General features: G+C 41.5%; 1 protein-coding gene across 1 annotated transcript in view; it reads left to right on the forward strand.

Moving 5' to 3' along the window:
* The window catches only part of MKS1 (MKS transition zone complex subunit 1), a 51,851-nt gene that overhangs the window by 23,317 nt on the left and 14,641 nt on the right, over window positions 1-13,893 (forward strand). The window contains exons 12-16 of the mRNA XM_089657398.1: window positions 2,943-3,013; window positions 6,999-7,068; window positions 7,148-7,252; window positions 7,652-7,785; window positions 10,189-10,271. Coding sequence (XP_089513524.1) covers window positions 2,943-3,013; window positions 6,999-7,068; window positions 7,148-7,252; window positions 7,652-7,785; window positions 10,189-10,271 — 463 coding nt within the window. The remainder of the gene's footprint in view (window positions 1-2,942; window positions 3,014-6,998; window positions 7,069-7,147; window positions 7,253-7,651; window positions 7,786-10,188; window positions 10,272-13,893) is intronic.

Here is a 13,893-nt window from a genome sequence, read left to right on the forward strand (position 1 = left end):
ATTTAGCTGTTGGTAGGTTTCAGCATTAGCTATTTTTTTTTTCCAGAGGCCCATTGCGTCTCTTTGGTTCGCACTTTTTTTACAAGGAGTAATGCGTATGGCTCCTCCTGTCAGGTTGCCTTTGTGTCTTTGGGACCTGAACTTGGTTTTGGAGGTTTTGCAAAAGCCACCATTTGAACCTATTGGAGAGATTCCACTGGTCCTGTTGACTTCTAAGGTGTTATTTCTAGTGGAATCACTTCTGCTAGAAGGGTGTCAGAGCTGGCAGCTCTATTTTGCAGAGAACCATTTCTGGTTTTGCATCATGATAGGGTGGTGTTGCAACCTCATCCGTGCTTTTTACCAAAGGTGGTTTCTGGTTTTCATCTCAATCAGGACATAGTTCTGCCTTCATTCTTTCCTAGGCCTCAGTCAGCAAGAGAAAGATCTCTGCATACCTTGGATGTGGTTCGTGCTGTAAGGATCTTCTTGAAGGCGACAGCACAGGTCACGAGGTCAGATAATCGATTGGTGCTGCCAGAGGGGCAAGCGGCATCCAAGGTGACTGTGTTTCTTATTGGATCCACCAATTGATCATTCAAGCCTATGGTTTCAAAGGTAAAGTCCCACCCAGGAGTGTGGGGGCATCTTGGGCAATCCGCTATCAGGCGTCAGTGGCTCAGGTTTGCAAGGCCACTACATGGTCTTCAGTTCACACATTCACAAGGTTCTACCATGTGGATGTCAGAGCCGCAGAGGATTCTGCCTTCGGCTGCAGTGTTTTACGGATGGCTGAGTAGTTCTAAGGGATTGACGGTGGCTATCATGGTGTTACCCTCTCCTCAAATTTCTTATTGCTTTGGGACATCCCACATAGTCATGGATAGCCTGCTCTGTGTCCCATGATGTACGATAAAGAAAATTGGATTTTTTTTTCTACAGACTTACCTTTTAAAATCCATTTCTTAGTGTACACAACAGGACACAGAGGTCCCACCCCTTTTTCTGGAATGTCATTGCTTGCCTCCTGTATAGGAGGAGTTATATAGGAGAGGACTGCCTCTCTAAATGGTTGGCCAGTGTCCATTCACCTACAGTGCCTTGAAAAAGTATTCATACCCCTTGAAATTTTCCACATTTTGTCATGTTACAACCAAACACGTAAATGTATTTTATTGGGATTTTATATGCTAGACCAATACAAAGTGGCACATAATTGTGAAGTGGAAGGAAAATGATAAATGGTTTCAAAATTTTTTACAAATAAATATCTGAAAAATGTGGCATGCATTTGTATTCATCCCCCTTTACTCTGATACCCCTAACTAAAATCTAGTGTAAGCAATTGCCTTCAGAAGTCACCTAATTAGTAAATAGAGTCCACCTGCGTGTAATGTAATCTGAGTATAAATACAGCTGTTCTCTAAAGCCCTCAGAGGTTTGTTAAAGAACATTAGTGAACAAACCGCATCATGAACTCCAAAGAACACACCAGACAGGTCAGGGATAAAGTTGTAGAGAAATTTAAAGCAGAGTTAGGTTATAAAAAAAAAAAATATCCCAAGCTTTGAACATCTCACAGAGCACTGTTCAATCTCTCATCTAAAAATGGAGAGTATGGCACAACTGCAAACCTACCAAGACACGGCCGTCCACCTAAATGGACAGGCCTGGCAAGGAGAGCATTAATCAGAGAAGCGGCCAAGAGGCCCATTGTAGTTCTGGAGGAGCTGCAGAGATCCACAGCTCAGGTGGGAGAATCTGTCCACAGGACAACTATTAGTCATGCTCTCCACAAATCTGGTCAAAGAGTGGCAAGAAGAAAGCCATTGTTGAAAGAAAGCCATATTAAGTCCCATTTGCAGTTTGTGAGAAGCCATGTGGAGACACAGCAAACATGTGGAAGAAGGTGCTCAGGTCAGATGAAACCAAAATTGAACATTTTGACCTAAAAGCAAAATGCTATGTGTGGCGGAAAACTAACACAGCACATCACCCTGGACACACCATCCCTACCGTGAAACGTGGTGGCAGCATCATATTGTGGGGATGCTTTTCTTCAGCAGAGAGAGGGAAGCTTGTCAGAGTTGATGGGAAAATGGATGGAGCCAAATACAGGGCAATCTTAGAAGAAAACCAGTTAGTCTGCAAAAGACTTGAGACTGGGGCAGAGGTTCACCTTCCAGCAGGACAACGACCCTAAACATACAGCCAGAGCTATAATGGAATGGTTTAGATCAAAGTATATACATGTGTTAGAATGGCCCAGTCAAAGTCCAGACCTAAATCCAATTGAGAATCTGTGGCAAGACTTGAAAATTGCTGTTCACAGACGCTCTCCATCCAATCTGACAGAGCTTGAGCTATTTTGCAAGGAATAGGCAAAAATTTCACTCTCTAGCTGTGCAAAGCTGGTAGAGACATACCCAAAAAGACTTGCAGCTGTAGTTGCAGTGAATGCTGGTTCTACAAAGTATTGACTTAGGAGGGCTGAATACAAATGCATGCCACACTTTTCAGATATTTATTTGTAAAGAAATTTTGAAAACCATTTATCATTCTCCTTCCACTTCACAATTATGCACCACTTTGTGTTGGTCTATCACATAAAATCCCAATAAAATACATTTACGTTTTTGGCTGTAACATGACAAAATGTGGAAAATGTCAAGGGGTTTGAATAATTTCAAGGCACTGTATAGGTGGCCTATAAGCCACATTAGCCTGCTCTGTGTCTCGTGATGTACTCCAAGAAATGGATTTTACAGGCAAGTATAGAAAAAAAATCAAATTTTGTACACTTTTTACCAGGTCCAAAAGGTCTTACAACAAGCGGAGTTCTAGGTGTTTATATCTTGAAATTGTACCATTTTGGTGCCTAGAGGTATACTCTGAAATAATATACTGAAGTAGCATTCATCTTTATTCTTAAAGTGCTTGGTTTTTATGTCTTTGCTTTGCAGATTGGTCTTGTCCTGCCTTCCAGGATCTCTCAGGAGTGACCCAAAGCTGTACATCTAAAACCTTAGGATGGGTAAATGTCTTTTGTCACTTTTTTGCATTTTTCCCCTTGTTTTCTTCACTTAAAGCAAACTTGTATTTTTTACAGTATGTTTATTTATTGGACAGCTATTGCAAAATGACCAAAGTGCCTCCTTACTCTACCTCATTCTAACTGCAGTTAAATCTTTCATAGAATGATAAAGTACCTACTATTGTATTGGCTACTTTTTGAGGTTAAAGAGACCCTGTCACCATCTTAAATCAAATACAGATAAAAGCACAGAAAAATCATGTTTTTATATAAACACAGGCACAATTTCATCAGAACACCTCCCTCAATAAGGAGACCTCAAAACTTCTTAAAGTGTTAGTAAAGCTAAAAATGAAGAAAAAAAACATTACCAGGCAGGGTTTATATAACAGAAGAGACCCTAGTGGTCTTTTCTGTTACAAATGTCCCCCCTGCCTGGCAGTGGTAATGTGACCTGAGCAGTGCATGCACAGCTCATATCACATTTACGGCCTGCTCTGTGTGCTGCAGCGATGTGACTCCCGTGCCATGCACGGGAGTGAGGTCGCCAACTGCCCGACCATTCAAGGGGTGAAAGGTACAAAACCTAGAAGGAGGATTGGGCTAAAATGGAATTTACCGGGGACCAAAGGAGTCATAACAGCGCAGCACTGGAGGACGCTTGTGGTGCATACTAGTATATTATGTCTTAAACCCACAGGGGGACCATTTTGTAAACTTTTTACAGATGACTTTATTATTGCCTCATGCACACTGGGCACTAAAAACACCACTTTTAGGAACACTTGACTTTTTTTTCTGCCTCTAAATGCCCTTCAATGTTAACCTATGTGTCCATACACACATAGGCGGTTAGAAGAGGAAAAAAAAATAAAACACTGATATTGCATTCAGGAAAAGCAGCGTTTTGGCAGAAAAACTGCTTGATGCTCCTAAATGTGCATTAACGCTAGGCATGTTTAGGTTTGAGTGTTAATCTTAATGGCCAGAATAAATCATTATTCTGGCTAATGAAATGAATTAACGCCCCAGTGCTTGACGCAGCTAAACCCTTTTACAAGAGCACGGCTTTAGACTTAACCAATTGCCAACCTGTACATATACTGCGATGGGGCGGCACATTCAGGCACAATCATGTACATGTACGTCATTGTGCCTGTGCGGGCTAAGGGGAGCGCAGCATGCCCACCGAGGCACGCAGTTCATGTGATCACAATGTCAACAAAGCTGTTAAGAATGAATTCATTCAAAACAGCTGTGTTACCAATGCTGTGATTGGCCCACACCTATCACATGGTACCTGGCCCAATCACAGAATTCTGTACCATGTGATTAGCTGTAGCCAATCACAGATCACTAGTGATCACACCTGTCATGAATGGTTAACCCATTCATGACAGTTGAAAACCTTGCTGTTTCAATGATTTTCATTGTAACAGCAAACAAAGTATAAAAAAAAATCCCTGATCACCCCCTCAGAGTAGTACAGTGTTACTGAGGTGACTCTGAACTACTCTGATGAAAGTATTTTAAAAAATAGTAAAAAATGAAAAAAAAAATAGTTTTAAAAAAATTTATTTTTTATTTATTTATTTTTAAATATACTGTCACTAGTCAGTGCGCCTGCTCAACGCCACATGAGTCATATGATGATGCTGTACTGCACTGGTGACAATATGTTAAAAAAAAAATTGTGAAAAACAAAAATGTTATTCAATTTCTTCATTATCAAAAAAATTGTCCATGCCTCTTTCTAAATGCCTCAGACTGTCTGCATTCCAATAAGGGGTTGCTTGGGGGGAATTTGTACTGTACTGGTGTTTTAAGGGCCATTACATCAGAACTGACCACTTTTCAAATATATATACACCATAGTTTGTGGACGCTATAACTGCAACCACTTTAATCTAAACATATGCTGTAGTCACAGTTTCAAATACAGTTTTCAAAGAAATATTCTGAGGTCCTAAACGTATCCCCAAAATAAAATTATTTCTGTAACATTTCAGAAATTTCCCTTTTAGCATGCGGTAGAAAAACTAGTGCCAATCCCTCTGTAAGTTGTTCCCTCAGCTCCACCTCTGAAAAATAAATATTACCCACAAGCCTTGCAAAAGATATCCTGATTATTGAAGAAGTATTGTACTGTAAAATATTCAGTAATTTCAAGGTTATAGCATCCACCGGTCCCTGAGCCAAGGGTTCAGTGGCTAAATCTAAATAGGGGTGAAAGGGGACAATACAGCCTCACTCCTTCATAGATTCTTATCGGCTCCGAGGCTCTATTTTTATTATCAGTGTTGGTATAATCTCCTTATACAATTCACATAGCTGCCCATGAATCCAAAGTTCCCAATTGTATTGCCATATTTTTCCAATGAATATTGTCAAAATCCTTCCCGGCTTCTACTGGGAAGAACAAAGCTGACATATCTTCAGTAATATCCCCCCTTTGTTCATTTGGTTCTAAAAAGATTGGTAAGCAGTAAATAACTTACACTGTATATACTGACTGGCCAGACATAAAGCCTGGCTGGATTTTATGGACTAGACTTCCAATTACTACCTACAACCTTCTTGCCATAATCGACAGTACAATGTTCAAATCTGTGTTCAAGAGTGAGATAGGTTTATAAGAAGTCACTGCCTCAAGTTCCTTTCCATGTTTTAATAGCAAAATATTAATTGCTGACAGTAAATTCCTTTGGAAATTGATTCCCATTGCCATAGTATGTGATTAGGCACTGGGTAACAAAACAAAACAAACAAAAAAACTGCAAGTCAAGCCAGATAATATCTTCTGCTACTAAGCATGCCTTAGATTTTGCTTGTGTCCTAGGAGAATGGACATCTCTCCAGCCCTGGTGTGTTAAAAGACCCTTTTTTTTTCTAGCACTTATTATTCTTCATTTATTTTTTTCAGCCAATTCTCTTCTCTACATAGCTGCTAGAGCTTGTCTGTTTGATTGCAACTATCCGTTAGGGTTGTCCTCAGACATTGCTGGACTGGACATGGTAGGGAGATCCTGGAAATGACCTTTGGGCACTTGGTGGATGCTTTCTAGACACACTTTTAGTACAATTTAGCTACAGAACATGTTCCTGGTCCAGAGCCATTGCCATTGCTTCAGGGATTGCCTTGTCTGAAGAAGAACCTGTCTCTGAGTATGCCAGTGGGGCCATGCACCGGGAGCTACCACATGTATGTAGGTCACTGAGCACCATTATTCCCAGTTTCCTGTCTGTTATTGGCAGTAAAGGGGCTAACATGGTATAACCAAGCCCTGAAATTATCCGCTTATCGGAGTGTGATTTGTGCGTTCTGCGCTCCCTTTTCTACCATACCATACCATCTCCTTGTTGTCCCTCCAGTTTCAAAGAGCCACTTGGAACTACAGCTGATAAACAAATTATTTTGCAATTCTGAACTTTGTGTAGAAGCTGCCATCTTTTCATCTTTATTTTTGTTATTATTATGTTGGCTGTTTATACGGAGGCTGTATATTCCTATTCTAATCTACATGGTGCTCAGCATTGTACCCATCTATGTTGAAAGCCAGCACAGTTTTTTTTGTTTTTTTTTAAATGGATGCTTTTACATACTGTACAATGTAATGGACACACATGTAAGTACTGGCCATTGTCATCACATTATCATCACACGTTTAGGCTCATTTAATCGAACGTTGCAAAGAGCATCACAGAATAATCCCAACCGTGTCTAGTTGGCAATAGGCCAGAACAAAATTGGTTTTCCTTTACAGATGAAATTCGACCCTCTGAAAAAATAAAATCAGAAAAAATATCTGGATATACAAACCGCTCAGACATGACAACCTGCATTAGAACTATCAATAGCATAACTTCTCTATTTCCCTGTCCAGAACACAAGCTTGAAATTCAACTTTATATTTATTTCCTTTTCTATTAAATCTTGGCAACATTTCAGTATTAAGTCTTTATTGTTCTGATCCTTTTTTCCCAGGACAATGTGGCCTATTTCTGCTATCCATTCAGCTTTGAGATTTTCCTCTCTGAGGAGTTGGAGGCTGAAGGTGAGTAGAAGGAAAAGTACAGAAATCTAGTTGTAGGGAAAGAAAAAAAAAGAAAAAAAATGCAAATTTTTCATTTCAGAGGTGCCACAGTGGCCAGTTATTTACTTTGAAGTCCTCTCTCTGGACTTTTGGCAAAGGTATAGAGTTGAAGGCTATGGATCTGCTGTCCTGCCACATACTCCAGGCAAGTAATCAATTGCAGTGTGTTTTTTTTACCCACCAAATGTATGTTATCAACTGAGCAACAGACAATAGACCGACAAAACCAATATGTTTCATAACATATAAAAAATGTATTACAAAATCAAAAGGCACATAGCTGAAATTTAAAAATTAGTCTGGTCCTAGTCTATAATCAGTAAAAAGTTATTGAACTGAAAAATGTTTCGGGTTCATAAATGGTAAACCGCTAACCCTGAAGTGCTTTAAAATAAGGATTTGCTGAAACAGCTCCTTTAAATGTAGTATAATAGAAATATACTTGTACTGAAACAAAATAATGAGGCTGTTCTTCCACAGCTTATGGCCTCGTGAATTGTAGACACGTAGAATAAAACAGACTTCTGTTTTATCTTATCCCAAGGAATGCATGAGATTGCTGCACAAACTTGGCGACCTGTAGAGCTTGGAATAGTGTCAGAGCTCAGAAGGTTTTTTATTGGGGGATCCCCAGAACTGGAAGATATAACCTATGTTAGAACACCCGGAACTTTCCAGGTAAAGCATATTTTAGGACATATACTGTATTTGATTGACTTTGACTGTCATAAAGTATATCTGTTATCCATGGAGATGTTAGTTCTGGAGCCAACATTGAAGTTTTGTGTTTTAGGGGTGGTGTGTTTCGCTATTGTTCTTGAGTGTTGGAATGCTTGAATTAAATATCACCTCGTGTGTGCAGCAGCCCCTCTATCTAACTACTGGGGTATAAAAGGGTATATAGCAGTGTGCAGAGGGTCCTTCAGAATTTCTAGTGTTAATATGTGGTTACACCCCTTTAGCACCTGATGGATAAATGCATGCACTAGCTGTTGGGATTTGAGCACAGGTATCTCTTGTTTGTATGCAGTAAAGGTATTCACAAAAATACATGCTGTAGGATCCTTGGTTTTTTTCAGTTAGAAGGTCTTGGAAATCTGATTAGTGATGATGACAGCCTGCTTTGGGAAGACAGAGCTTGATCTCAGAGAAAACACTTCCAGTGATGCACCTCTTCACTCCCCTTCACACAATTCCACTCCAAGGAATTTTTCCTTCCCAGTCAGTTAGTGCAGAGATATCTGCATGTCAATATAGTTGCTGTCAGGGCCGCCAGTGGCTTCCCTCATTCCTCCTTTCCTTGCTGTCTTGTGCAGATGCAAGGAGGCTGGGCAGCTGGGAGATATGTGTACAGCAGGGAGTGAAGCTAATAATGATCTGAGCTGCTGGAAATATGTGTGCATTGAGGTGATATGCTGCTGGGGATCTGTATGTACAGGAATGATATGCTGTCAATTTTGTTCAGAGCTGCTGATCTTCATTCTGTCATCCAGAGTTGTTTGCTGGTGTTGCAGGCTCTGTCACAGAATCAACTATCACGTTCCTAAAACAGTGACAGTTTGTTTGCAAGTGTAGATGAGAAGTGTAGTACAGATGTGGGGACACAATGAAGTTGAAATCACCGTAAACCACGCCTGCTTGCTGGGTTTGCATGGGCTAATTTAAGAGGATTTATTACACGAAAGAAAGTATACTTAAAGGATAAGTTCACCTTTCGTAACTTGTTACACCCATATTCAAGGTGTAACATGTTGCAAAAGCACCGGCCTTGCTCCCCCCCCAATCCCCTGTTGTGACAGTAACATCATCGTGGCAATACCAGCCATCCAGACATGTCAGATGGACAGCTCTGTAATAAAAGTGTACATCGGGCAACCCCCGTCCCCCGCATAGATCTTTGGTAGGGGGTCAAGAGATGCAGGGCAAGGTGAGGTTTCCTATGTGACCATATAAAGACTCAGAACATTGTGCTGATCTTCTTAAAGAAATCCATTGGTAGCTGGATGGGTAGGGCCTGCAGCAGGTTAATATACAGGGGGGAGAATGGTCATTTTCAGAGCATTACATTGACCAAACCACGTCAATGTGAGGGAGTGCCAATGGAGAAGGTCTTATTTAATTTTGAGTAACGGAAGCAAAATTTGCATTGAATAGATGCGAGAGGTCAGGTGTAATATTGGTACCTAGGTACCATATCGAATCGGAGGCCCATTGGAAAGAAAAGAAAGGGCAGAGATGTCTGATCACGCTGGGATCAGCGGAAATATTTAACGCTGAAGATTTTGCTAGATTGATTTTACAGTACGAAAGATTACCATAGTCCTTTAGTGCCCAAAGAAGGTTAGGCAAGGAATTAAAGGGGTCTCTGAGAAAGAAGATCAGGTCGTCCGCAAAGGCAGCTACCTCATGTACCCCCGAGGGCTTGCTGTACCCGGTGATGTTGCGGTCAGTGTGGATCTTGCAGAGCAAAGGTTTCAGCATCAAGATGAAGATCAACAGAGAGAGCAGGCACCCCTGGCATGTCCCATTAGATATGGGAAAGAACTCCAATATGGTCTTGTTGACCTTGATAGCGGAAGGTCGAGAGTAAAGTGAGGTAATCCAGCGTAACATTGATGTTCCAAGTCCTATGTGGGCTATGGTCAAGTAAGTTTTGACAAAAAAAACTGGAAGCTGAATGGTTTCTATGCACAGCTGCACCAGATTTTGCACTGTCCCATTTTAGTAAATCAACCTGTTCATGTCAGCTTAGAGTAGAGATCACCCACAACTTTTTGATCGAATCCAGGATGCTTAGCTAGCATTTACCTCTACAATCCTAAATGTGTTTATTTATGCCCCTCTTCTCTTTTTTTTTTTTCTTTTACTTTGTGATTACAAACCTGTAACTACAGTATACAATGTATTGTACCAGTGTTTCTAATGTTTAACAAGGAGAGACTACAACAGTAGTTTTTTTCATTACAATAGTTTATTGCACTGTATGCAACAAAAAACTAATGTAAACATCTTTAAAAAAAAGGAGATAATTTCATAACAGAGAGAGATGTCAATGTATTTTCTAATACCATTTCCCTGTAGGGAGAGCGGCTGAGTCGCTTTGGATTCAGAACAGAGACAACTGGCAAGGTGACATTTCGCTTTCACTCTATACACCAGTCAAGGTAAGAGTAAGAAATTTATACAGGAGGTGGCTGTGTTTCAAAAGATACATACGAACTAGAGTCTGCTTGTGCTTTGCAGATCTCAGTAGTGTAATGACATAATTGCAGCTGTGGTTTGGTAGCATCATCTCACAACATGCACTGTGGGGTCATCACGAGTATCTTCAAAGCCAACTTTGGCTAGCTCCTGTAGTTTGAGGTCTTTGAAATCGCTTAAAAGCATAGAAACAAGTACAATAATACCTCGGTTTACGAATTTAATTCGTTCTGCAGGACTTTTCATATAGCGAAAAATTCATAAACCGAAACGCTGTTTCCCATAGGAATGCATTGAAAACCATTTAATCTGTTCCGAAGGTCAGAAAAAAAGTAGACGCTACTAAAATACCGCATTGGTTATTTTATCAAGTCATGCGGTATTTTAGTTCTGACAACCATGTGTTAATGTTTCAGCTGTCAGCGGGGTTCCCCACTGACAGCTGAATGTAAAAGAATTGCCGGCAATTAAAAAAATAATTTAAAAAATGACACGGTCTCCCCCCTCTCATCCATACCAAGCCCTTCGGGTCTGGTATGGATTTTGAGGGGAACTCCTATGCCATAATTTTAAAAAAATGGAGTGGCCCCCCCCCCCCCCCCCCCCGAAATCCATACCAGAGCCTTATCCGTGCATGCAGCCTGGCAGGTCAGGAAAGAAGGGGGGGGGACGAGTGAGCACCCCCCCTCCCCCTCCTGAAGCATACCAGGCCACATGCCCTCAACATGAAGGGGTACTTTGGAGCAGAGGTGCCTCCCCCGCCCCCAAAGCACCTTGACCCCATGTTGATGGGAACAAGGGCCTCCTCGTCACAAATCTGGCCAGTGGTTGTGGGGGTCTGCGAGCAGGAGGCTTATCGGCATCTGGAAGCCACCTTTAACAAGGGGGCCCCCAGATCCCACCCCCTTCTATGGCCAGGGGGTTGTGGGGAAGAGGCTGTTGTCCCCATCAACACGGGGACAAGGTGCTTTGGGGGGGGGGGGGGAACGCCCCTGCCCAAAAGCACCCCCTTGTGTTGAGAGCATGTGGCCTGGTATGGTTCAGGAGGGGGGGGGGTTCTCGGTCGTTTAGCCCCCCCCCCCCATTCCTGACCTGCCGGGCTGCTTGCTCAGATAAGGGTCTGGTATGGATTTTGGGGAGGACCCCCACACCATTTTTTTTTAAATTTTGGCGTTGGAGTTCCCCTCAAAATCCATACCAGACCCGAAGGGGGACCCCACGCCGTTTTTTAATTTATTATGGTGCTGGTTTTTAAATGTAATTACCACTTATTTTTTCTTCAGTATAGCACAGAAATTCAGCTGTCTCTTTCCCCCCAGCTAAAAGAAACAGTGTTTCCTTTTAGTTTCTTAAAAGAAAAAGTTTCCATTAACTCTAGGGAAAGTGACAGCTAATTCTGTGAGCTATAGTAAAGAAGAAAAAAAAGCTGGCAATTGCATTTAAAAATCGGCACCATCATACACTTTGTATTGCGAAAACAATTTGTAAACAGGCATTATTTTCAATGGATTTTGATTCGTAAACCGAAAATTACATTAACCGAGGCGTTTGTAAACCGAGGTATTACTGTATATTGACTCACACGTCCCTCTCAGTGATGGCAGGAAAGCATCCTAGCTCATCCAGCTTCAGGAGCCCAAGGGTGGCTGCACATTTTTGACAAATAGTTCCAGTAATGGAGAGTGGCTACAAATGTTTTAAACTACCCCAAAAATGCAGCACTAGTGACAAATTACTTTAATCTTTCACTGCTGGAGCACACGCAAGTAAAACATGCATTTTAGGCCGGATCTTACTTAAAACCCCAAAACATATATTTTCTAAAAGCAGAGAACTTGTAGTATAAAAAGGGTTTCAAGTTTTGGTGCCCACAAACACAAAACAATTCCCTTTTCGATAATTAAGGGATGCAGAATTCAGTTATTTGGAGACAATTGGGTAATAGTGCCCCCTTCAGGAGGAATGCCTCTGGTGATAGCTCTCAACCGAACTGAACTGAAGTCCTCAAATGTATGGTGTTGTAAATAGAGGCTAAGGTGGTGCCATATTCGTGTATAAAGGATAAGAGAGTCAGTTCCAATCTAAATGCTATATTACAAACTGGAGAGTTGTGCGTATGCACTGGCTTTTCAGCATAGGGTGCTGCTTCCTGCCACTTCTCCTTTTTGCAAGAGATATGCAGTTCCACCTTGGTAAGTTCTGCAGTGACCTGGTCACCTATGCCCATTTGAACCTCTCCTGCTCTGGTTTGTAAGTACCCATGTTTTTGTTGCCTGGTGTTGTCAATCAGATTGCCTCTGTTACGTAATGCAAGATGTTGCATCCGAAGCACAAGTCTTTCTAGCGCACGATCCACTAACAGTTCTAGGGTGGCCTCCTTGAGCAGTTGTCCTCTGTTTGGGTCAATACGCTCTTTTGAGTTTTCTTTAGGTATGGCTCCCTCCTCTGCCTAATTTAAAGTGGAGTTCTGTGCAGCTATGCTTGCTTTTTTATTTGGACCAAATTGCAACTATGATAGTTGTTATTATTATTATACAGGATTTATATAGCACCAGCAGATGACTCGGAGCACAGAGGCTGTAAGCATATTTCACACCTTCTTCTCCAGAAACTTTGTTAGACATACCTGCAGCTGTAGTGGTCTCTGTGCCTTCTGTTGCTGAAGCTTTCTCAGACAAAGAGTCTTACAAATCTGATGGATGAATTTGCTCCTGAGGAGTAGTAAGCACCTGCCATAGCTCCCAGGCTTAAAGGATAAGTCCACCTTTTGCTAAAAAATAATAAATGCAGATTTTTTTTTACAGGTAAAAATTGTGCATTTATTATTTTTGTTGCAGGAGCCCGTAAACCATTGCACCAGCAATCTGCAGATCACTGGTGCCATACAGGTCTCCTGCAGGCCTGTCAGCATATCTGCTTGTCTGTACTGTATGTACGGGTAAGTAGATATACTGACAGGATAAAAATCAATTAACTACCAAGTTCGTTGTGAACTAAAAGCCGACAGCCGCTAAGGCTGTCGGAACTTGTGGTCCCTCATTCACAGAGGACTGTAAATAAGTGATGTTTTAAAAAAAATTTTGACAGCTAGTGGGAGGAGAAGATCCCCGCTAGCTGTCAAAGCAAGGGAGCAGAGACCTGTCTATTCATAACATGTTACACCTTGAAGTTATCCTTTAAAGTGGTTGTTAACCCCCGAAATGAAATATGAACAAAGCATATCCCTCATCAATGTGTACTTGTCTCTTTTCAGAGCACCAAGTGTCATTTCTTTGTGCTGCTGTGTTCCTCTGCTATCACCATGAATCACTTCTGAGAAAGTTTTCCCGATACCAAGGGAAAAATGGTGACAGGGAAGGGGACCTCCAGCAGATTGACATCCTCAGCTATGTTCCTGTGAGCTGTGTAGAAGGGGTGTGTCCCTTCCCTCCAATAATCTGTCAGAACTCTCCTCACTGAGCTCTGCAGAGTGTAACTTCAGCTCCCAGCCCCCTTTTCTTCTGACAGCTCAGACAAGCTTTAAAAATTCAGCACTTTGAACGAATGTAGAGAAGAGAGGACTGCAGATACATGTACAACTTATGT

Source organism: Staurois parvus, unplaced genomic scaffold, assembly GCF_062004578.1.
Source record: "Staurois parvus isolate SC_StPar_1 unplaced genomic scaffold, SC_StPar_1.0 ptg000029l, whole genome shotgun sequence".
Lineage (NCBI taxonomy): Eukaryota > Metazoa > Chordata > Amphibia > Anura > Ranidae > Staurois > Staurois parvus.